Here is a 25,609-nt window from a genome sequence, read left to right on the forward strand (position 1 = left end):
GTGCTTTTGAGCCCCTATTCGGTTAAGGCTGGGTGCTTAGGTCACTGCGCCCCTACTCATGATTAGTTGAGCCAATGTGGATATGTGCTCTGCCAATCATATGAGCACCGTGATTCCTGCCCAAGGATAAGGCTCCTGCCTGACGCCCAGAGGTCCCTCTACTGAGGTTGTAGGCCCGATGTCAATGTTATGCACCCATTGTTTCTTTTCTTGCTGGAGGTGCTAAGCCCAGGCAGGCTGTATTATACCTAGTGTTATGCCCACTGTTGATATGTTCTGTGCCAAAGGTATGTGCCCGAGGGTGGGCGTGATTTTGCCAGCCCAGGCCTGATATTACATTTGCATGTCTATACCAGTTGTTAAGGCCAGGTGCCGCCTGTTTCTTTTCACAGGAGACACAGATGCAGGCCCTGTTGTGTGGCTATGCTTCCATACCTAGTGTGTATTTTATGTCTAATGCTTTAGTTTACGCCTACAGCTCACGTCTAGGTGAAGCCAAGGATTAAGGCCTGAGTTTGCCCTGCGATATTGACCTTGGGTTTCAGCATTAGTATTTCTTTCCCTCACATATTCTCCTAAGGTTTCATGCCAATGATAATACGTTTTTATTTCAGCCATGAACTCACGGATTTAACCTTTTATTCCTGCCCCTTTCCCATGTAAATAATCCCCTTTGCATTCATTGCTCTGGCTCCAGTTGGCGCCCCCTTGTGATTACTGCTATTGTTGTGTTTTACCTTTGCAGGTTGGAGATAATACAAAACGTATTCTTTTTCCAACCAGAAGCGGTGTTGTGTCTTTTTTGTGGTGTGCCTGGTGTGTTGTCTGTGGGTACTGCGTGAATGCTTTACACATGTCCTCTGAAGTTTGGCCTGCCCGCTCTGCTCCATGCTACACCCCGTAGAATTGGTAACCCCATTTCTAACATAGCAATTGCGGGTCTTGTATGCTGAGATGGGGGGAAGTTGGTTTGAATCAGGAGGGGAAGTGGGTGAGGTATGAATGTGTCAGGGGCAGATAGTTTTTGATGGAGAATGTTTCTGGCAGGGTTTCTTATTCACCTCCTTTCTGAGATGCGGCTTACCCAGGGATCACCACACTTACCCATCGTTGTACTATTGTTTTTATGTCTTCTATATATGCTCTGTAATGCTCCCTCCTGTTGGGAACACATATTGTTTATGTTTGTGTACCATCTTTTTTACTCTGCTGTAAACGTGAGAAAAACACTAAGGTGTATAGCTTCCTCATCATTAAATTTGTTGAACTTCAATGAAATCATAAACAGCCTGATTCATGAAAACCGGATTCTGCGATTCTTAATTAGCGATTAACTGCGAATCGCAATTGAGAAATCGCAGAACGGTATTAATGATGTTTTGCGATAAAAAAAAGCGATTTGCACGCGGCCGCAAAAGCCGTTTGCGATTATCGATAATCGCAGAAAAATCGCTATTTCCGGCTACATCCGTGTCGGATTTGCGATATCGCGAATAGCGATATCGCTAATTGCGAGATCGTAAAAAGCGAGATCGCAAAATCGCGAGATCGGGAAAACGGGAAGTCGCATTTCGAGCACAGTGATGACATCACAACCAGGAAGCAGCCAGTTCCCACCCCCATTCACCACAGTGAGGCAGACCTCGAGTCAGCAACTGGGAGAGCTCCTGCAATCCACCTTGGATTACTACTTACAAACTACACTGCAGCTATGTCTGAGGAGGCAGTACCTGGGCCCAGCAACACCACAGGGCGGAAAAGAAAGCTCAAATTCTCCGAGCAGGAGTTGGAGCATTTAATTGAAGGGGTGGTGGAGAACCACTCCAAACTGTTCGGGAAGGACTCAAGGAGGGTGCCCGAGCAGGAGAAACGCAGGATCTGGGTGGGCATAGCATCCGCGGTGAACTCTGTGGGTGTGGCCGACAGGTCACTGGATGAACTTAAAAAATGTTGGTACGACCTCCGAGGTCGTGCCAAAGAGAAGGTAGCTGAGAGGCTTGGAGAGTCCCTGGGCACTGGAGGGGGAGGACCTACAGTCCCTCCAAACACCCCCTTGGAGGATAGAGTTGAAGACACGCTGGAGGCTGAGGCGTGCATCGGAGTGACCCGTCTGGACTCATCCCGCCCCACCCAAGACATCCAAGGTAAGTGGCATGCGACTGCGACCCTGTCCCCTATGAATGGCCATGACCACATAGCCTCCCATAATGTTCCATAGTCATGCCATCGGTGTACATCAGGTAATGCCCTAAAGCATTGTGGGACATGTAGTGTGGCCACAATGTAGAAGTACCCCAATGCAGCCAGACAGGTTCAAAAGTACGCAAAGCCATAGCCAGTCAGTGAATGTCACCCAGCATGCATGTAGCAACTGCATGTGTGACAGATACATGCAACTAATGAACGTCCACTTCCCCTCACAGGTGGCGCAGACAGCAGCGACAGCGAGAGGCTGCAAATAGATGAGGAAGCACAGGATGAGGAGGAGGTGCCGCTACATACACAGCCTCCTGCGTCTGGCGCAGCAACTACCCCTGCTGCCAGGTCCACCACCAGTGTGCCTCCAGCCCCTGCCGCAGCAACTACCCCTGCAGCCAGGTCCACCACCAGTGTGCCTCCAGACCCTGCCGCAGCAACTACCCCTGTAGCCAGGTCCACCATCAGTGTGCCTCCAGCCCCTGCCGCAGCAACAACTTCTGCAGCCAGGTCCACCACCAGTGTGCCTCCAGCCCCTGCCGCACCAGCAATGCCCAGCTTGACTCCACCATCAGCTGGAGCATCAACATCAGGTCCCGTAACAGCGGCAACACAGCGGCCACCCACTGTGTCCGGCCAGCACAGCAGGCGTGGCAGGTCTCGCCTGCAGACCAATGCTCCCAGCACCAGGAAGGGGAATGGACAGCGGCTGCCGAGCCTGAGTGTGGAGCGTCGCATGCTCAGGATACACCAGCTGCAGGCACGCCGGCAAGGGGCCATACAGCTTCAGCTGTACAATATTGGCCGCAATGTGGCAGGTGTGGGGGACCGGATGGACCGCATGACGGCAGCCATGGCAGGTGTGGGTGAGGGGATGGCCCGCATGACTGCAGCCATGGAGGCCAACACAGCTGCAATGATTGTGCAGCGCAGCACAGCCCGCCGCCACCACCGTCAGCTACTGACCCGGCTGACGGCTTACACATGGTCAAATTATGTTGTGGGCAATGCCACCTCGCAGCTATCGCGCCGGTCCATGGCGCAGCAGCAGCAGCTCATATAGTGCTGCGAGGATGTGGCCAGGGTACTTGAGCACCTGACCACTGCTGTGACCGCACTTCACCCTGCTCTACCTGCCACTGTCGGGGGTGATGATGCCAGTGAAGGGACATCAAGTGTGAGCAGCCACTCTGCCTCACACGTAGGGGCGCTGAGGCGCAGCACCAGGCCCACTGCAGGGACACGTGCGGAGCCTGAGGTGGAGACAGAGAGGCGCGCGGGTGCATCGTGCCGGAGGCGCACATGACTGAATGGAACTTGGACAGGCACAGGCTGAACATAAGCCTGCCCTGTGTATTGGACGCAGCAGTATGCTGAAATACTGTTAGCATTTGAAGGATGGCAAAAGGAACCTTTTTTGTGAATCAAACAATTATATTTTATTTAGCATCCCACATTGGCGTTGTGTTATTTTAAAATTTTGCATGCAATTGTGATTTGTTGGGTGAGGGGAGAGGGTGCACTAGAAACTGTTCATTGTGATGTGGTTGCGTCGTATGTGGCCTTCAGCTGGGTTCTCCCCGCGTGCATGGGGCGCATGTGCAGGTGGCTGGTCGTCCCCTTCCGATTCACTGCCACAGATGTCGACAGGTATCCGGCGCTTGGTTGCAATGTTGTGTAGTATAGCACACACAGCCACAATGCGGCAGCAAACTTCAGGACTGTAGTACATGGCCCCACCTGTCTTGTGAAGTATGCAGAATCTGCTCTTCAGTAGCCCAAATGTTCTCTCAATGCAATTCCTTGTGTGTATGTGTGCTACGTTGTAACGCCGTTGCTGTGGTGTAGCAGGGTTGAGGTATGGGGTGAGGAGGTATTCACGCAGGGCATAGCCACTGTCACCTGAATGAGAGGAGCAGAGGGTGAGTGCCTGTGCAGCGCAGCTACATCATCGCAGTGTGACATTGTGGGCAAAGTGTACTTACCAAGTAGGTGTCCTTCCCCGAAGTCTCCCCTGGCCAGTCGTGTGTGGAGGCCGCTGTGCCGGAATATGAATGAGTCATGTGTACTCCCCGGGTACTGTGCCACTATGTCCGTGATGTATGTCTTTGCATTGCAGACCATCTGGATGTTGAGGGAGTGGTAGAACTTGCGATTGCGGTACATGTACTCCGTTGCAGCTGGTGGGCAGATGTGAATGTGGGTACAGTCAATGCATCCTATCACGTGTGGGAAATGCGCAACATTGTAGAATTGCAGCTTGGTCTCATCCAATTCCTGTTGGCTTGTAGGAAATTTGATGTGGTGGTGTAGCTGCGTCAGCATTGCGTCAAGGAAACTCCCTAGGCAGCGGGACATGGTGGGCTGGGATATCCCCCCAGCAGCCGCAACTATCCCCTGGAAGCTCCCGGAGGCCAGGAGGTGCAGGCTACACAATACCTGGGCATGTGTTGGCACGGCATTGGTCCGCCTTGTTGGGTGCTGCATCAGGGGGTCAAGGTCCTGAATTAGCTTGATGATCATTGCCCCATTCAGGCGGTACTTAGCGTAAATTTGCTCTCTGGTTTGGCCCAGCAGGGTGACCCGCTGGCGGAAGATCCTGGCCTGGTTTCTGCGTCTCCTCCGTGCTGCTCGCTGTAGCTTTCGCCGCCTGACCACCATGCACATTCCAGGCATTGTGACGCTCCTTATGCTGCTCTGCTTCTCCTTAAGTGTGTTTGGTCAGGCCTGCACCAGTTGCTGATAGGCCAACGGGTTTTCATTTTTTTTACTATGGGTTTGATGGTTACCACCTGCTTTGAGTTGTCCTTAATTTGCGATTCGCGAAATGCGATTTTGTTTTTTTTCGCTAATTGCGATTTTTCATGAATCCCGATTGCGAGGAATGTGCGAATTCGCTATTATTTTCGCAGAATCCGTGATTTCTCACTATTTCCGATTCGCAAATAGTCTACTGCCGGGATTCTGCGAATATTTTAGCGATTTCGCAATTCTGTGTTTGCGAATTCGCTTTTTTCATGGTGAATTCCGATTATGGGAATTGCGCCCGCAATAGCATTTTCGCAGATATTGCGACCTCATTTTCGCTTCATGAATCAGGCTGAAAATGTCTCAATCTAGGCAACCCATCTATTGCCAATATTCAGCTTTTTGGCAATATCAAATGGGGGTGGTGGTTTTAGAAGGTGATGGGATTGTAACCATTGGTGGAACTTACTGATGTGGAAAGTAGAGTTCCTTCCTACGCTTCCTGGTGATCATGTTTATACAAACCATTGCAGAGGCCTTGCAACATACTGGCCTCTGTGTCATCTTTGACAATCACTGGAAATGTAACCACTTTCTTGGCCTCTTTTTGAAAAGCAAACTTTCACAATACAGATAACTTTCACCGATATGGGCTTCTGAATTTCAGAGATCTCTGGAGTCGTTCTGAGCCCCACTCAGCAGCTTTGCTGCTTCGGTTTGGACGGCTCTGCAAGCACAACCATGCGTCCTTCCTCTGGGGTCACTCCCTCCAGGACTGTGGCAAGATAACTCTCTTTACTCAGTTCTGGTAAGGAGGTAACCGTTTCTTTTATCTGTATTGTTTGACCTTGAAGTGCTTCTGTTTGCAGCCTTGTAATGCAACTTGCTGTTGCTATTTGCTGCTCTCTCAAAAACTGGCTGCATCCACCTTTAGTGTTATCTCTCCTTAAGACGTAAAACTTCAGGTTGCATGCTACCTTTCTTTACGGCCTTACCAGCATGTTTTTTTGCCACCAATATGTAGACTACTCAGTGTAGCTTTTGTTAACTTCAATTGCTTTACACAGACTGGGGCTGGGCTTTGATTCCACATACATCAAAAACTGATTCTGCTTCGACGGAGGCACATGTGACACACACAAGCAGTTTTCTGGACCACGGCAAACTCTCTGGGAGAGCACTGTCAATCTTTGGGTTACTTATCCCCTATCTCATCAGCAGTTGCAGCGTCCTCCCCAGCCTGTGTACTTGCCAATGCGTACCCTACACATGGAGCTTAGTATAATACGTCTTTATTCTTCTGTGTGTAACAGCAAAGTCAAAATTCTAAACCTGCACTCATTTCCCTACGCTCTAATGCTTACTTCATACGTCTACCGAGCCAATTAGAAACCACAAGGGTTTCGTCATTGCTAACTCACACAACACTACACATTGCAGGATCGGCTTCATGAGGTCTCCTTACCAGTAGATGATGCTAAAACACAGTGAGGCAGAACATTACATTGGTACAACTCATGGGGACATTAAGGGGAAGTGTAGAGTGCCCTCATGTATCAGCAAGCAGCAACACCAGTCTCAGCCCTTACTTTCCAGGGTGCCCTTCAAAAGAGCACCATCAGCTGTTCGACCATGCTCCAGTAATAAGAAGGTATGAGAGCAACATCAAGGTTAGTGACGTCTACATCAAAATCGTCAATTGATTCTTGAGCCCCTCGATGCCTTTGAAAGAAATTATATCTATTGACAGAAATGCTTGTTGAAGACATAAAGTAATTATCCATGCCTTCTAACGTGTTTAGCTATATAATCTTAATCCCTCAGGACCTAAGGTGTGAAATCACATATTCCTCTTACGTTTCTAGGAAAATTACTCCACAGAATCGTGCTCAATCGTTGATAAATAATTGAGAACATGTGCCATCGACTGTGGCCCCTTCATGAATGGCTCTCCTGGTGTTGATAAAAATGGTTGCAGAGGCGGTATTGAGAATGTTTGTGCACACTCTGCACCCATGTGGTTTTTGAGCAAAGATCAAGATGTGGTGGTCAAGTTCCCAAAGTAAATGTAGAAGGATGCAAGTGTTATTTATTTCCCTTTATATAGTTTTGAAGGGCAAAGAATAATGCCAATGCACATCAAGGAGACACACGTCACTAACCGGTGGACATATGCAGGAATGACCGCATGACATGAATATCACCTCTTTACATTGTTCCTGGGCATCAAGCTGAGGTTCTGCAGAGATGAACCACCACCAATATGGCGGTAGCATTAGGTCATGTAGCATCACCCTAACACATCATAGGCGCCGTGAAGCACTGTGGAGCGAGTACTTGTCTGAAGCCGTGCAATGCCGGATACCAGGAAACAGCTGTTGCTGGCTTGCATGGAGGTGCCAGTCATAGAGGTAAGAATCACTTTCAAATTATCTCAATGTCGAGTTGTGCTCTCTCCCAACGGAAACCATGGCCAAAATCTTTGTAAAGATGAGACAGCAAGTTGGATAAGTTAAATCCATATGTATTCTAAGACCCCAGACAGCACCGTCAGGATGGAGCCGGTGGTGCTCCTTCTTCCAATCTCTCTCCTCAACACTCACCAGTTCAAACACACCTACATCAACACACAGCAGAGTGGCGGGAGCAAGCAACTCCAAACCACCCATACCCTTAAATAAAACCCACCAAAGCAAGGATGTTGATTCACAAATGCCAGGAATAGCGGAAGTGACATCACATATCTTTTAAACTTAATTACATTACAGGAAGTGATATCAAATGACTGTTGACCCTGATATCACTTCCTGGAAGTCATGTCAAATGATGTAACTCTGATGAAATCAAAATAATTGATGTTGATGAAGCTCCATTATAACTGCATGATTAATATAACAACACACACAATGGTCTATTTTAGACACCATTTATATTATTCTGCTGACTTGATCTTTGAAAGTTCAGGGACACAACACTTGCTCTGAACTGGAGTGAGTGAGTGAAGTGAGAAAGCCAGGGTTTCTCCCCCTGAGAAAGTTTTGAAATTTATGTGGTCAAATAGTGGATTTTGCCAAGAATTCCCTCTAGTATGTCATTACCTGTATTTTACCATTGGTGTCCAATATGTTGAGAATTACCTCTAGTGTACTAGTATTTTGTCACAGGCGTCTGTCATACTAAGAAATGCTTCAAGCATGCCAGCACCAGTATTTTACAATGGGTGTCTCTATAAGACATGAATTACGTCGGGTAGGCCAGAGGGACGTTCATATGTGTATAATTCAACATTGTCACTCACACTCATTCACTAACTCATACTCACTCATTCATTCATTCTCACTCACACTCTCTCACACTCCCTTACACTGATCTATATTCATTGTCACTCACTTGCTGTTACTCATTTCCACTCATTATGACTCACTAAGTCGTACGTACACTCGGTATCACACATACTCACCTGCTACCTGTCACTGAATCGTTCACACACACACACACACACACACACACCCACACACACACACACACACACACACACACACACACACACACACACACACACACACACACACACACACACCCCCCCACACACACACACACACACACACACACACACACACACACACACACACACACACACACACACACACACACACACACACACACACACACACACACACACACCCACACACACACACACACACACCCCCCCCCCCACACACACACACACACACACACACACACACGTGTAGCAACCCCTAACCTCTTCGTCCTACTCTCCAACCTCATGTCTCTAACTCGGTGACTTACATATAGACATGCAGGCTGAAAAAAAAACATTTGGGACTAGTGAAGTAGGGCTTGGGAATCAGGAGAGTAACCTGCTCTCAGAAACCTAAGCTCACCCACAGGTGCAAATTCCCTGCATAGGATAGAAGAGCCTGAAGAGCACACAAGTGGGCTGAGGATAATATCATGTATTATACTTTTGAGCCAAAGTGGGTTTTGGGGTATTTAAGCACCTGAGCACACTTGTAGAACATACCATAAACCAACATATTTCAGGTTTACACTGATAAACTATATGTGAAAGGTCTGTAACTCTTCCCCAAACTGTGCAGCTATGTATGTTGCTGCTTTTCACACACTAATCCTACCTGCCATGACTTGTAGTCATGGATCCTGGCACATGGACCATTGACAAATGGACCCTCTTCTGGATGGCATGAAAGCATGTTATGCAGCGCATGCGCCGTGGCGTAGGTGGACTTGTAAACATTGTAGGTCACTCTCAGGTCATTTATGTTGGAATAGACTTCAACGTCTCTGAGGTTCTCTGTTCCTGAGCACTTTGTGCGGTTGACCTCTTTGTTACTTTTCACAAGTGATTGGTTTCCAGGGACCTGAGCCCATTGACAGTTAAAGGTCTCTTCCCAAAAAAGTTTAACATAAGGGTCATTTGGAAACCAGGATGGCTTCAGGTTGAAAAAGAAATCTTCAAAGCCTTGCATCTCCCCATTGTGATTCACCAGACTGAGGGTACCATTGACCGCTCTTACGATGTTCTTATTGGGGACACTCGGTGCCTCTGTAGCTAGCCAAAGCCTGTCTGTGATGTCCATTGTGGCAAGCTCCTCCATGAACAGTGATGCATAGACATCAAGAGACAAAATTGCAATCACCTTGGCCGAAGACCTTATGATCACTTCCACAATTTGATCAATTTTGATCTTTGAGTAGATGGCAGGGATGACTTCTGAGAAGGCCACACAGGCCCCAGCTTTCACTATCTCCTCTTTGAAGATCTGGCTGCTCAACCTGCCATAGTCACCCTCCTGGCTTAGAATCCCAACCCAAGTCCATCGGAAGTGATTGACCAGACGGGCCAGTCCGTAGGCCTGCAAGTAATCTGCCGGGGCAATACTGAAGAAGGATGGGAAGAGATGCTTGTTGTTGGAGATTGGTATCGCCGTGAAGTAGCTGACCTGGAGAAAGTTAGATTTTATTACAATATATGGTATGATCTTAAATCACATTTTAAACTTCTCCAGGTTTCCCTCAATATCCCTTTTTTCCAGCACTGTAGCTTCCTGGAATGACCATCAGGTCTTCTGTATCAACAAGGCACTTCCATAAGCTACGCAGTACACTATGGCGATAAGCCAAGTCGACCTGGAGGATCAGATGGTGGATTAGAATCTATGAAATAGGCCATGTGGTCAGCTACAATTTAAATACTAATTGTCAAACATGGTGTTGCTGAATTTCATTGTGTGTTGCCTCGCCCTTAACGAGGAGGGTGCTCTTATGTAAGTTGTATTTTGGAATGTCAAGTTTAGAAATATTGTCGGACATAAATATTAAGGCCTAAATATAATTTAGGAAAGTATTGTCCCACTGGGTGTAGATTTTCTATGATTTAACTCAAATTGAGTGATATTTTTGATAAACAATATTTAGGACACAATATTAAAGTCAGACGGTATTCTGACTACAAAATTCTAGTACCACACAGCTGCTAATCCCTATGTCCCAAGTTCACTGAAGGGCTTTTTGCTGTTTGAGGGTAAAAGTGAGAAGAAGAAAGAGAGCTATCATACCTGCAATTTCAAGAACAGCCAGGTGCCAGATTTATCAGGGTTTTCAGAATGAAGTGCCAGAGGCCAAGGTATTCCACAGAAGCCCATTACAACCAGCATTGCTCCCAGCTCCTGCCACTGCTCAGATCCAGACTTCGAACCAAAAGCAGTCCTGGCACATTTTGTAAGACTAGTCCTCCTACTGAACGTAACAAGCATAGACGGTGAGCGAGCCTGACCTCTGCAAAGGGGCTTTGTGGGCAGTCAGGAGGGTTCCCCCATCAAGTACTTTTTGCAAAAATGACAAATATGAATCTTTTTCAAAACACATATTTCATTATAGAACCTTGTCCAATGGTTGAATGCATGGATGTAGATTGGAGACAGGACTGCATGGCTCAATGAATAAATAAATAGTTGGATGGGTGTGGAGAGGGTGGATGAATTCATTCAAGAATGGATTACAAATAACAAAGACATTTATCTATGTGGATCAAATAGCATCAATGCATTGACCAAGAAAGGGTCTCTGGTTTTCATTTTAGCTTACCTGTTATGTTGTGTTATGTGTTTTATTAAAGGGCACTATCACCCACATGGGTATCCTGGCTTTAAGCAAGTGTGAGAGCCCAGCCTCACCTAGGGCAGAAGGTTGCAAGGGTTAATCGAAGACTAAAGTCTTCAGCTTCTTGCAGAACTCAAGAAGTGAGGAGGAGGCTGCGATGTGCAGTTGGAGGTTGTTCCACGCTTTAGGAGCATTGTATGAGACGGCCCGGCTTATGGTTCGGTTTTTGTGCATGCATGGGATGTGTATGAGAAAAACACTGGTGCAGCATAGGTGTCTGGGTGGTTGGTGGAAGGAGATGCAACTGTTTACATAGATGGGATCTGTGTTATGTAGTGAAAGTGTGTGTGTAGTGTCTTGGATGTGTGTGTTAGGAGTTTGAACTGGGAGTATTTGTGCATTGGGAGCTTCCTAAGGCATTGGGTGATGGGTGTCCTACGTGGGATGTTAACAACGAGTCTGGCTGCCTCATTCTGGTGAGTTGCTTGGTGATTCCAGTGTAGCAGGTGTTCCCATATTCCAGCTTGCTGGTGACAAGGGTGTTAGTGATGGTTTTTCTGGTATTACTTGGAAGCCATTTGAAGATCTTCCATAGCATCATCAGGGTATGGAAGTAGGATGCTGTGATGACATTGACTTGTGTTGTGATGTCCAGGTTGTTGTCAGTGATAATCCTGAGGTTCCTGGTGTGGGTGCTGGGGGTGGGTTTGGGTCCAAGGTCAGCTGGCCACCAGGTAGAATCCCATGGTAAGGTGTTTTTTTCCAAAGATTGCTACTTCTGTCTTGTCGGTGTTTGAGCCTGAGACAGTTAGAGTTCATCCAAGCGGCGATTTCAGTCCTGCAGGTGATGAACTTGTTCCTAGTGTTAGGGATCTTGTCTGAGAGGGAGAGTATGAGTTGCATGTCCTTGGCGTAAGAGAGGATACTGACGCTCACTGCATGGATAGCATTGGGCAAAGGGGTGGTGCATGCTCTGAAGAGGGTTGGTCTCAACGTGAACCTTGAGGAACTGTGCAGAAGAGTTTGCAGGCCTCTGAGGAGTATGGTGGCAGGCTGACAGCTTGTGTTCTTTCCGCATTGAAGGAGCAGATCCAGCAGGGGGAGGATCATTGAAGGTTGATCTTGTGCAGGATTCTGATGAGGATGTGGTGTAATACCATTTCAAATTGTGCAGAGAGGTCCAGGCGGTAGAGGGCTACCGTATCGCCTCGGTCCAGGATCATGTGGATATCATCTGTTGTGTTGATGTGTGCTGTTTCTGTGCACATAAAGTTTGGGCCAGAATCCTGACTGTGTGGTACCAAAGAGCTAGTTGTTGATGAGGTGGGCCATGAGGCATCTGACAATGAGCTTCTCTAAGTCCTTGGCTGGGTACTGTAGGAAAGAGATCCGTCTGTAGTCGGAGAGTGACAGAGTCAGTGGACAGTTTCTTGAGCAGGGAAGAGATGGTGGCGTATTTCCAAGCTTCCAGGAAGGTAGATAAGTTGAGGATGGGAGTAAGAGCTTCACTGATTTGTGAGAGTCCTTAGGTGAAAGTATGGTGTGGGAATGGGTCTGACGGGGCACTGGAGCAAGCTGACGGACCTCCTGGTAGCAGCTGTCTCAGCAGTGGTGATGACAGGCCATGGGGATAGCTCAGTTCTCCTTCTGAGACAGGGAGATGAGGTTTGAGTATGAAAGAGTCTGTTTGAGGGTGAAACGGCGGTATATCGATGTGATCTTGGTGCAGAGATCCTGCAGGGGGATGATGTTGCAGGAGGTAGCTGCAAGTGCTGTGAAATCTTTAACAGTGGTATAGGTTTCCTTGGTGCTATAAGGGATGTTGTTGATGCAACTGCAAGTGATGTGCGCTTGGTGTTACACATCAGCTGGTGGTAGAGTCTCAGGGCGGATATGAAGGTGACAGCTTTAGCCTGCTGGGTCATTGAGAGCGATGGGTCCAGGATGAATCCCAGGTTGCATGTGTGGTCGGTGGGTGTTTATGCAGCTCTTAGCACTGGCGGCCACCAGGAGTCGTCCCAGGCGAAGGGGGTGGTGCTGAGGATGAGGACCTCTGGCTTGTCTGAGTTAAGTTTCAGGCGACTGTTCTGCATCCATTCAGTGATGGCCTTCATTCCTTTGTGGAGGTTTGATTTGGCGGTGGCGGTGTCGTTGGTAAGTGACAGGATGAACTGAGTGTCGTCGGCGTAGGAGATGATGTTGAGGTTATGTGATTGGACGATGTTGGCGAGCGGAGCCATGTAGACGTTGAATGTAAATGTAAATGTAAATGTACATGTATTTATATAGTGCAAATCACTGACCGAGGTCGGTATCTAAGCGCTTGCTTAGGGAACCCGTCCTGGTATTCCCCTGTCAGATAAGAGGGGTTGGGTTGAGGGATGATCCTTGGGGTACGCCACAGGAGTTCTTGGTGGCTTTAGATCGAAAAGGGGGAGGCGGACACATCTGGGTTCTGTCGGTGAGGAAGGAGGTGATCCAGTCCACGGCTTTGTCGCGGATCCCTGCGTCATGGAGGCGTGTACGTAGGGTGTGGTGGCAGACGGTGTCGAAGGCGTCCGAGAGGTCCAGGAGGATGAGGGCGCGGTTTTGCCGTTGTCCTTAGGGTCCTGATGTTGTTGGTGGCAGCAATGAGGGCGGTTTCAGTGCTGTGATTGCTGCTGAATCCGGATTGGAATGGGTCCAGGATGTTGTTCTCCTCCAGTAAATGGGTCAGTTGCCTGTTGGCGATCTTCTCAACGACTTTCGCCGGGAACGGGAGCAGGGACATTGGCCGGAAGTTCTTGAGGTCTTTTGGGTCCACTGTGGGTTTCTTAAGTAGGGCATTGATCTCGGTGTGCTTCCAGCTTTCAGGGAAGGTGGAGGTCTTGAAGGAGCTGTTGATGATCTTCCGGAGTTGAGGTGCGATGATGCGATTTGCTTTATTGAAGATGTGGTGAGGGCAGAGGTCGGATGGTGAGCCGGAGTGGATGGTGTTCATGGTTTTGATGGTGTTCTTGTCATTGATGTGGGTCCAGGAGAGCAGGAGGTTGGTGAGGCTGGGGGGGGCGGTGAGTCCATGGTGTCTGTGGATATCAGGGGGGGGGGGGTCTGGGTGTTGGAGCTGTTGTGGATGTCTGTGATCTCGCCAAACACTACCACCAACAATTGTTATGAAACCTTCATAGCCTGGATGTATTTAACATAATGCACTGACTTAGCGCCTCAAAGTATTAAATACAAAGCTTTCAGCTTTGACCTAAAATGGGAGATAGAATGAGATAACCATATAATGGCTAAATTACACAAAAACCTTGCCTCAGTCTCTGTGTCCACTGAACCACATTGCGTGATCCTAGGCAATTACTTTATTCACAGTGCCTCCTTTTCCTTTATCATCATGAGAGCACCTTGAAATACATCAGCTCGGGATGTGCGCTGCACAAAAGCAAAAGACTATAGTGTTACTCCAGCTATAGTATTGCCGTGGGCCACATATAGGAGGCAAAAGACACTTTTCCTTTTGGTTCACTAACGGCATCACCAGCAGACAGTGGTGGTGGGGGCATGCATGTTTATAGGTTCATGATTAGAATCTGTGGCTACAGGCTAACACCCTTGCCCAGGTGAGCTGGGGGAGGATGGTCCCCTGACTGACCCCATTCACATTGATGGGGCGACCTTCCTGTACATAAACAATCCATGGCATTTTGCTTTTTCCATGTGTGCTGCACAAGGCAGCAAACATGGAAAAAGCAGAAATACGGAGAAATAACGCATTTCTCCTCGCTTCACCAACTTAAGACCAGGTTTTTCCTGTTCTTAATTTTGGCACTGCCTCCTATGTACGCAACCCTTGTACATAGGGGGCAGAGTTAGAATCAATGGGTGTTGCGGTGGAACGCCCACGGCAACACCCACTGCCCACCCCATTCACGCTAACCACAGAGTGAAAGAGGGCCTTATTCACAAGGCAGTGTTAAGCCACATAAGTGGCTTAACGCTGCCTTGTAAATAAGGCGCAGCCCCTATCGCCACCACAAACGTCGATAAAAGTGATGTTGTGGTGGCAATAGGGGCTTGTACATATGCCCCTCAGAGCTCAGTAGCACACAATAGCATTCAAAAAATCGATGCCCAGGCAATGCTTTTACTTTTAAAAAGGAAATTTAATTTAGTGCACACTTATTTAAATACTATGCCAAAATTATAACTAGGGTTTCGGATTTTCGTTTACATCCGATAATACTTGCCAAGATTCCACCATGATGGAAGATGCTTTATGCCTGGAAATCGAAAATCACCGTGATTCGCTTCACTTATGCTGCTTTGCTGCCCTCTAGTGACAAAGCTGTATAAGTGCAGTTCGATCAGAATGAGGAAGACGGGAAAGTCATTTATTTTCTCATAACGTTGTTTAAATACGCGTGTTGACTGTTCAAAATGCACTTTTGATTCTTCACTCAGCTGTTGTATACAGGGCTTTAGGTGGAATGAAAAAACTTGAGGGTCTCACAAAGTGGCGTGGACTCTGTAACTAAGCTAAAACTTTGTGCTTAGCATAGCGTGCCGCCCGGCTGATATTTTGCCGCTTCTGTCACCGCATCCAGATATATAATACAGCAAGCAACATTACACTCACAACAAGACTCAACAAGAAAGGATTATGGCTTTGTCAATGGCTGCTGGTTGCATAGGATAAATAAGTACCAACTATGGCTTTGTTGTATAGAATATTGAAAACACTTCAGTTCTGAAATGATGAGACTGTGAAAGAACTATAACGAGTCTCTTTGAAGTTACCTCAAAGGCAGTGAAGGGTGGCACTGCTGCAGAGTTAAGATTTTTTTTCAGCGTGATGGTGAGGGCAAAAATGGAGAGCCCGACAGGGACCCGTCTCGCCACCTGCTTTTTAGAACTGGCAGTGCTGAGCACCAGCAGGACCCAGCTCACTTAAAGCCCGGGCTGTAGAGATTGCTGACCCCATCCACAGGTACTGATGGCAACTGTTGCTACCCTCCATGGATGGTGTGGCTGGAGGAGGCGCTCTGCTCGGTAGCAAGCAGCCCTGGTGTGCAACCAATAAATTAGGCTAAAAGCATAGTTGGTGCTTATGCTCCTGACCATGCTCCTCACCCACCCTGCAGCACCTGAAGTTGGGTCAACAACGGCATGAAGAGATGGCCAGTATCAAGTTGGGCATCTGCAGTGGGAGACACTGCTTAATTTGTAAAACAATTCAATGCTAGGGGCTTGTCAGGAGAGAATACATTTTTTGGTGTCGGGCACTGGAAACCAATGGATCAAATTAAGCACTGGTGGGAAAACGGACAGAGGAGCCAGTGGAAGGCATTGTAATGCTACCCACATGATGCAGCTTTAAACTTGAGGAAACCCATGACACACTCCTTGGTGTGTAAGCCCTTCCCTGCATGGACTGTCGTCATAGCAACAGCATAGAAAGTGCTGCCATCAGCGTTTGAACTATTAGCAGGGCCTAGTTTGGACTGGCAATAGGGATGGACCGACAGCTTATGTGATAACTCGAGGATTCCCTAGACCACAGCTTTCCAAACTTTTCATGTTGGTGACACACTTTTTGGAGATGCATAATTTTGGGACACAGTAAGGCAGTGTAGCAAGCGTACAGTGTGGTTTGTGGCCAAGGGCTTCACCGGTGGGGGCAGGTTCAGTGAGGGAGGGGGCGGGGGTAGAGAAAAAAACTGTGACGATGAGGTTGAACCCAGGCCCCTGCAGCGGATACCTTCGTCCTCTGAGCTACCATAACCCGGTATACACACATCCCTCCCTCCCTCTCTCTCTCTCTCTCTCTCTCTCTCTCTCTCACCTCACCCCTCACCCCAGCTTCTCGTGACACACCCACCATTTGCAGGCGACACAGTATTGTGTCGGGACACACAGTTTGGAAAGCTCTGCCCTAGACTCTCACTCAGTCCTGTGTGACTCTTTCATGCTACCTAAACCACCACCTCAACATGCAACCTAGACCCACATTTTCTCCCAGGGTTCAAAAATCCTAAAAAAAAATTGTATTGTATTTTATTGTAATTGCATTTTTATAGTGCTTACTACCCCTGACGAGGGGTCAAAGCACTTTTTAGTGGGCAGCACACTACTTCAGAAACCAAATAGGATTAGTGGTGAATTAGTAAAGGGAAATATGAAATTAATTTGAGCGGTAAGCATGTTAGTCTGTTATTTTGATTGTAAAAAGATAGTGAAGGGATAGAAGAGGGTAGGGTTCACATTTATGTAGCACTTGCTACCCCCCTGATGAGGTGTTAAAGTACTTTTTGGCAGGTAGCAAGCTACTCAGGAACCCAAACCGGATTAGTGGGGAATTAGTATAGGGAAATATGAAATTAATTTGAGCTGTGGAAATGTTAGTCTGTTATTTGGATTGAAAAGGAATAGTAGTAGAATGAAGTTTGAGGTGAGTCAGAGTGGAGGTAGGGGATATATTACAGAACTCCTTTCATCAACGCTTGTGGAAGTTGGAAGATAGTGAAAGGGAAATACCCTGCCTACTCTGTTCTATGAACACAGGCCTCAGTGCCCGAACCTTCTCACCATTTGAGTAACATAAATGTATATTCAGATTAGTGCATACCAGCCCCAAATAGTTGGTTCCAACAACCACCAGACAACATGTATGCTTAAACAACCAACTGACAGCGTGCTTGAAGGACTGTCCTTGATGACCAAGACACTCGTACATACTGGGTTACAGATTTTCAAGATATTCCTGGATTCTCAACTACTGGCCATCCTTTCATTAGAATCATGACCTGATGCCAAGAATAGGACCCCTTTTAGCCCCAACCCCTACCCGATACCAGTAACTTCTTGTCCCCATGTTCCATATCACCTCCCATTTCCATTCCCCTCTGCAGCCATACCTTCCCTTGGAGGCACAAGGTTCTATAATCACAATTGTAGTTTTGCCCCATTACTCCAGCCTCCTTACCTGCGGAGTCCTGGGCAAGGGCTGCCCATGTTGGAGTGCTTGCCACTTGGTAAGCAAAGAAATGACGAGGAGCAGTTCAGGAAATTTTATTTTACAATGTATTAGAAATGGCTTGCAATGATGCATAGAAATGTCCCTTCACTAACCAGGGCATTTGAAGTCCTTAAAGCTTCACTGTGATACTCTGCACAAGTTCTAGATCCTTTCTGTAAGGGGGAATTTTCTCCAAAGTTTCAAAAGTGCTGCTCAGTTCAATGCATATGTTGCAGAACCTGTCCCAGAGAATTGCAATCTTCAGGTGCATCAGTATTAGCATGGAAAGATATGTCATTGTGCTCTGGCTGTTTTGGGGTTGCCCGCCTAAAGTGCCAGTGTTGATAGGGCCTTTTCGCATATAAAAGTTTACGTAGAAAGGAAAGAGCAGCTTGCATGGCTAAAGACTCACCAAAGAAGTAGTGTATGGTGTACTGCAATACGTTTTATTTTTTAAAAATGTATTTGGACCTCATATACACTGTATATAAACTTTCTATGTACCATATACTGTTTCTGTTTAATGGCGAGAAAATGTGTAGCCACTGATAACCACTATTTTAAGGTATTAAAATCACTTGAAAACACTGAAACCCCCAATAGAATTGACCAAAAATAGAAACTGAAAACAGGAAATCCCCATATAGCCTATGTCTGTTTTCAAGTTTACTTGTGTCTAGATGAACAACCTACTACCCTTCAGTAATGCCTTATGTGGTAGAGACTATCAAGTCGCAGATCCCCTCCACAGAACCATCCCCAGGCTGCAGACTAGATCCGGAAAACTCCCGGTCAGCAGCACCCCTGCGCACCACCAGGCAGTGGCGCTCGGCCCTACGTGGCATCGTCCACGCTGGAAAAAACATGAGCAGCGCACACACAGGCGCCACCCCACTGGATCACGTTGATGTCAGTTTGTTTGCTCGACTTTTCACACCAGAAGTGGGTAGCCACGAAGAACACTGACCAATGGTGTGTAGAACTAGGACCCTGAAGAGAAGAACAGCCCTAAATCCTAAAATCTGTTTGCAAAGAGGGGAGATTGGGTGGGTCGCTAAGGAATCTGTGGCTAGATGTAGTCTCTACCTGATAAGGCATTACCATAGGAAACTAACTTGTTCATCTGATGAAGACTTCTAGCCACAGATTACTTACCTTTGAATACATACTCAAGCAATACCTTCCCTGAGGCGGCTCTGCAAACATGATTTAAACCAGAAAGTGCAGTAGGACTGAGCAGGCAAAGTGTCCATCTCAACATACCAGACTGTCCAGGCTGTAGATTTGATGAACGTGAGCAGTGAGACCCAAGCTGCTGCCTGGCAAAAGGCCAGGACTGGAACTCTGCGTGCCCAACGCAGCGGTCACAGCTTTTGGTCTGGTGGAATGAACATGCAAGCCCTCCGGGGACTGCTTCCTGACCATTGTGTAGCAGATCTTAATGCAGAGTACGATCCATCTGGAGATGGTTTGTTACTGCACGGCTTTCCCTTTCATGGCCCGACATATCCCACAAAGAGATGATCGTCAACCTGGAACGGTTTTGTGGGCTTCAAGCAAGAACGACAATGCCTTTTTGGAAACAGCTGTTGGTGCCTCTCTTTGGATGAGGCAAAGAGTGAAATATTTGATAAGTGATGGACTGGCCTACGTGGAACGGGGTGACTACCTTTTGCAAAAAAGACGTTGAGGCTGAAGGACCAGCTTGTCTGGGAAGAAAGACACATATAGAGGCTGAAATGACAGCTCCTGCAGTTCACTGACTCTAAGGGCAGATGTAATTGCCACCCAAAATCTGTCTTGATGGTGAGAAGCCTACAAGGACAGGCATGAAGTGGCTCAAAGGGTGCGCACATCAGAAAAGTGAGAACCAAATTAAGGTCCCATTGAGGCAATATGAATGGAGTTATTGGAAACATGTGGTGGAGACGTATAAAGAACCTGTTTAAAATGGGAGACTTGAAGAGGGAAGGTTGGTTTGGCAGTCGCAGGAAATCAGTGATGGCAGATGAGTAACCCTCTAAGATGCTCAATGCAGAACCCTACTGGGTGAGGTTAAACAACAAGACTTGTGATTGGGGGCAGATAAGGAGTCAACCTGGTTGGCTTTGTACCATGACAAACTTACTTCAACGGCTGGCGTATACTGTCTTGGTGAAGGTACGCTGAGCTGCTAATATCACAGTCTTCGGTCGGAAGGTCGAAAGCGTTTGACTGCCGCTGCTCAATCTCCACGCATGAAGGTGGGGAGTTGAAAGGTCCAGGTGGAGAACCCTCCCCTGCTGCTGCGACAGAAGATCCTTCCAAAGGAGCAGCCTGATTGGAGGACTGATGTCCATGATCAACAGCTCAGGGTACCAGGTTGCCCGAGCCCAGTCGCGAGCCACAAGGATGAATTGGGCCCAACAATTCTTGATCTTCTTGAGAACTCTGGGGAGGATTGGTATAGGCGGAAAGGCATACAACAGGCTTGAGCGCCACTCGAGACAAAAAGCATTTCTTAGCAAGGGCCGGCATGGAAATTTCAGCACGGACAAGTGCGGACATTGTGGTTTCTCGGTTGAGGAGAACCGATCTAACCAAGGTTCTCCACTCTGCTGAAAGACAACTTGCCCCACCTCTGGATGAAGGCACCATTTGCGATCCGTTAGGTTTCTTTGGCTGAGTTCATCCTCTCTGGTGTTCAGAGATCCCACCACGTGTTGAAACACCAGGGAAATGATCCGATGTTCCATCTGAGCCCAGAGACGCAGTGCAAAGTTCCACATGAGAATTTGCCTGACTGTAGGTCTTGAAACAGAAAACCAGCAATAACTTCTTGCAGTCCTATTGCATTAACATCTTGCTTTTCAAAATCAAAGTGTCACAATATAAAAAAAGAGCCCTACAGCCATTTACAGCACATTTCATGCACAATAAAAGAAGCCACCAGGCTTGAATCATTGACAGGAGGTCACCATCCAATGTGCAAACCAGCATTCAGTCAAATCTAAGAATGTAAACAAATATTATGTCTTCCTCTAAACACATACCATTTAATAGAGCCAGACGGGAAATCATATGAAGGTTATCAGGAGGTCTTACACCAGACCTAAACCTTGCTCTCACTTAAAATGCTTATCAGTGAGTGTGAGAAGGAGACCAGGATTGTCCACACAAATGGAGCAGCAATCCCTCCGTGGCTCCCATATTGTGCAGGGTCGCCTAGCAGCACAAAGCTGCGAGAACAGAAATATGTCTGGTTCCTGGTTAATGGACCCATTGAAAGCTCCTGCCAGCACTTAACACCTATGTAGACGTGAAAAATGATTTACACACCTGCGATTAGGGGAAAACAGGAAAATGGAGTGAAAATGAAAAATTGGAGTGGATCTCATGGTCTGAATGGTTTCAGTGCATGCCAGAAACAGCTCACTTTGCCACTGGATTCAAGCTAGCCCGGCTGATGAAGAGTTTTACCCCGAAACCGGTTCCACGATGCTTGTTCTTGCTTGAGTGTGTACAACACATGCTTAACACTATCCTCTGATAAGCCCAACTGCTCAACCACACTATCTACTTTAGCCTCTGCTATACCTCTGGAGATTCACTGGACTCTGTGCACACTATACCTTACTTTGGTATAGTATATACAGAGCGGCTTCCTACAGGTCACACAAAGCTTCTCTCTTTAGTCCCATTCCCTTCCTATTCTGGAAGGGTCATCTTGGAGTGTACAGGTCCAGAGGAGCGCTCCCTCTCTCTCATGCTGTTTAATATCTGAGTTAGTCCTTAAACAAAGATGAGCACTCCACGTGGCTGCTTTTCCACCTCTTAACCCCTTGGGCGCGGACGGAATTTTTCCGCCATGCGGCAAAATTCCACACCTGCGCAGATCAGACGGCTCCCGGCTGTCCGACGCACACGCCCACCGCGGCGTCGGACGGCCGAGGGCTGTCCGACGCATGCGAGGGGTTAGGTCGATGTACCCAGAGCTCGTCACTTTCCTAAATAAACAGGCCCCTGGCTCCCTTCAGTGTGTCAGTGTTTGCTGTGATCCAGCAGTGATTTGCCAAACATTCCTCCAACTTACTGCCAGTGATACTGAAGTGGTGATCATGGGTGGGCAAAGAGGCTCAAGGAATGGCCATCTCTGGCCAGCTGAGAGTGGACAGACAGTGGAGTCTATGGGAGTTCTGGGCCTGGATCACTCCCTGAATGCACACATTTGGTGGCCCGGTCCTGCTTCCACGTGTTACTTATCCTGAAGAAGTGTTTTCCCTAACTCCTAAAAGACCAAACTCCAACCTTCTGTCAGTGTGTGTACTTTCTAGGTTAGATTACTGCAAAATTCTGAACTTGGGTTTCCAGTGTGCAGCAGAGTTGGACTGAACTCCCTTTTCCCTGGGAACCAGTGGACATCATGCTAGCTGTAGAAAGGCTGTAAAGCCTCACTTGTTCTGTTCAGTGTGCTGATTTTTATTCTTAATTTAATTCCCCCCTGTGCTCTATTTATTCTTCTCCTCTGCTTCTTGTGACTTTGTTGAGAGAATCAAACATTTTTGATAAAAGTGCGCTATAGAAGTAAAGAATAAAAACTAACATTGATAGAAAAATAATAACAATGCCACTGTCTCTGTTCAGATCCCATTCCCTTTGCACAACACACCACACACATTCTTTAATTGCTCCGAAATATGAACAAAAGATCAAATAAAACGGAAGAACTAAAAACAAAGCAAATGGAAACAAAAGAAAAATGTAGAAGCATATATCTATGCATCTTCTATAAGAGAAACTTCCACATTAATGTGAAACATAGTTATAATTTTTCCTGGGCCTTTTTCACAACCCTGTTTTATGAATTACTCTTGCACAGACAATGATCTGATTCTCACTGCAGAATGAATGCTTCACAATTTGTCTCCATTCTCCTCCTCTGATACCTCCTCTCTCAAAGTTCCATCATAAACTGCCCTCCCCCATCCCAGTGCAAATGTTGTGTTATGTGAACGGTTTATTTATGCAGCTGTGGTACACCCACGGGCAGGGGCAGCCTTAGGCATGTGCAAGCTGTGCACCTGCACAGGGCCACCATCTCCCCAGGGGCCACCCCGCCAATATATATCCTTAATATAATAATCCTCTGAGGATGGAAACATATTTGCGTGGTGGCCCCTGGCAGGGATTTGGCGGCCTTGGGCTGTGATCCACTTCCAAACACCCTGACCCCCCTCTTCACTGGCCTCTGCGCCTGTGTTTCTCCTGGGGCCACCTACCTGTTCCTCTGGGGCCCCCTACTTACGCTCCCTGCACAGGGCCGCCATGAGCCTAGAGCCGCCCCTGCCACGGGTCTCACGGTCCAATGAGGAGATAGCCAACCTACTACAATGAATGATCTACACCGGATGGGAGGGCAGCAAGGTTTTCAAGGCTGAAAGGAAGATGAAGTGCTCTGAGTAACTTCATAGATGGGGGAAGGGAATTCCATAGGGGGGTGCCCAGCTGGAGAGAGCACAGCCAGCCAACCCCTGACGCGGATAGAGGGGGGCGACTTGAGACCTGCTTTACTTAAGTTTAATGCCTGGAATGCATAAGGAGCAGACACCACTGTTACTCCCTTATTATGCACATTGCTAATGGCATTCCCTGGTGATTCAAGGGAAAGGTTAGACACCAGTGCCAGGGGCAAACACCAGCAGAACTTTATAAATAGTTCTTTCCGCTGCCTCCAAGAAAGTGGAGGGTTGTCGGGGCACTGTTCAAAGAAACCCACCCTGTGGGCATCTAGAATACCTGGTGATCATGAGCTTGACATACATCAAGTACACATATTGTTCTGGATAAAAATGCAAGCAAATATATGATTAGTCACACAGTCCATCTGCTATTCAGAAAAAAACTTTACAATTTACCTTATCGTAATAGGTGTTAGTGCCCCATTGTAGCCTCCGTCTTAGGGCACCATATGCAGTGGCGGCTGGACTCTATGGGGAGGAGGGACATGCATGCATACAAATATTAATATTACATGAACCAACGCCCTTCGCTCTGGAACTCTTCTCAGGAACCGGATGCAGTGCGGGCACCAATCCTGGTGCTGCTCCCATACTGTGAGAGCAGCACTGTGATTGGAGAGAGCGGCCTCACTTGCTGCTCCAGAGGACACTGGAGCCCTGCACTTACTCTAATTCAGATGTCTTAAGGCAGCTGGGTTAGAGGCTTCAAAGTGCTCATCTGTGGCTGGCTGTCTCAGGACGGCCGACCAAAAGGACATGCGCACTTCGAAACATAGTGCACAATCAGCCCACCCTCGTCCCTGCTGCTGTCATTCGGGCACTCCGTTCAGGACAGGAAGATGAAAAATAAAATGGTAGTGAATTACCATTTTATTTGTCACCTTTGGCAGTAATTTAAGTGGGGCAATGCTCCTCTGCTCCAACAGAGGATCAGCCCCTGTCCATATGGTGCTCTTTATCTTACACCACTGCGGTGCTTCTCGTCAGTGATATAAGCCTCAGAATTTACTTCATCTGTGCTCAAACATGCGCACTGCGGTTCTCCTTTCATTCACAGTGCGCATGCATCATTACAAGGCAACCAGGCATTTTCTAGTCGTCCAGCAAAACTTGCTAGGTTCTTATTGTATAAAAGGAAAAAAGTGATGAATAGAATGCTTGAATAAGTCCCAACCACTCGTATTTGCTCTGGGACTCATTCCAGTCCATCATTTCGCTCAGTGATGCAGGTGAGTTGCAGGCGGGGCCCACCGGCACTCATTTTTCGGGAACAGCACTGTGATTCAAAAGAAGAAAGAGAAAAACACAAAAGACGGAAAGGAGGAGGAAGAGAAAGATGGAAAAACAGTAACAAGGAAGAAAGCAGGGATGAAAAAGAATCTGAAAGAGGCAGGTAGTACATGCTGCTGAATAGAGGGATAAGGTGGCATCAAGAGTACACAGCCTTGGTATTTGACACCCTTTCTTTGATAGCAACAACTGTCGGCCTCTGAACAGTACTTTGGGCCCGGCACTTATTCGTACAAACTAAGCACTGAGTTAGCTGACTACAGTTCCACTTTGGACAGAGACCAAATCACCCTTGGCCATCCCTCCAAGGGGCACTCAAAGCCACTCCAAGCCATCCTGCATGGCTTTGAGTGGCCTCGTAAATCAAGACGCAGCGCAAATCACTGCATCGATGTCCTCTGCGTCCAGGAGGCTTTCCATGGGCTTTGCGGTGGGGTTTCCCATGCGACACCCAAGTCAAGTCAAGTCAAGTCAAAGAATTTATATAGCGCACTACATACCCAGAGGGTCTCAAGGCGCTTGGGGAGGGGAGGAGGATTACTTGTCAAATATCCACGTTTTAAGTTGCTTTCTGAATGCTAGGTGGTTCTGGGTAAGGCGAAGGTAAGTGGGGAGTGAGTTCCATGTTTTAGCAGCCAGGTATGAGAAGGATCTGCCTCCCATGGTGGTCTTGTTGATGCGAGGTACAGTGGCGAGGGCTTGGCTGGAAGAACGTAGTTGGCGGGAGGGGGTG

General features: G+C 47.5%; 1 protein-coding gene across 1 annotated transcript in view; it reads right to left on the reverse strand.

The window, feature by feature from the left end:
- LOC147678620 (extracellular calcium-sensing receptor-like) overlaps positions 1–25,609 on the reverse strand; it is a 78,171-nt gene that overhangs the window by 16,674 nt on the left and 35,888 nt on the right. The window contains exon 3 of the mRNA XM_086945710.1: positions 9,102–9,929. Coding sequence (XP_086801836.1) covers positions 9,102–9,929 — 828 coding nt within the window. The remainder of the gene's footprint in view (positions 1–9,101; positions 9,930–25,609) is intronic.

The sequence above is a fragment of the Lissotriton vulgaris genome, chromosome 12 (genome assembly GCF_964263255.1).
Source record: "Lissotriton vulgaris chromosome 12, aLisVul1.2, whole genome shotgun sequence".
Lineage (NCBI taxonomy): Eukaryota > Metazoa > Chordata > Amphibia > Caudata > Salamandridae > Lissotriton > Lissotriton vulgaris.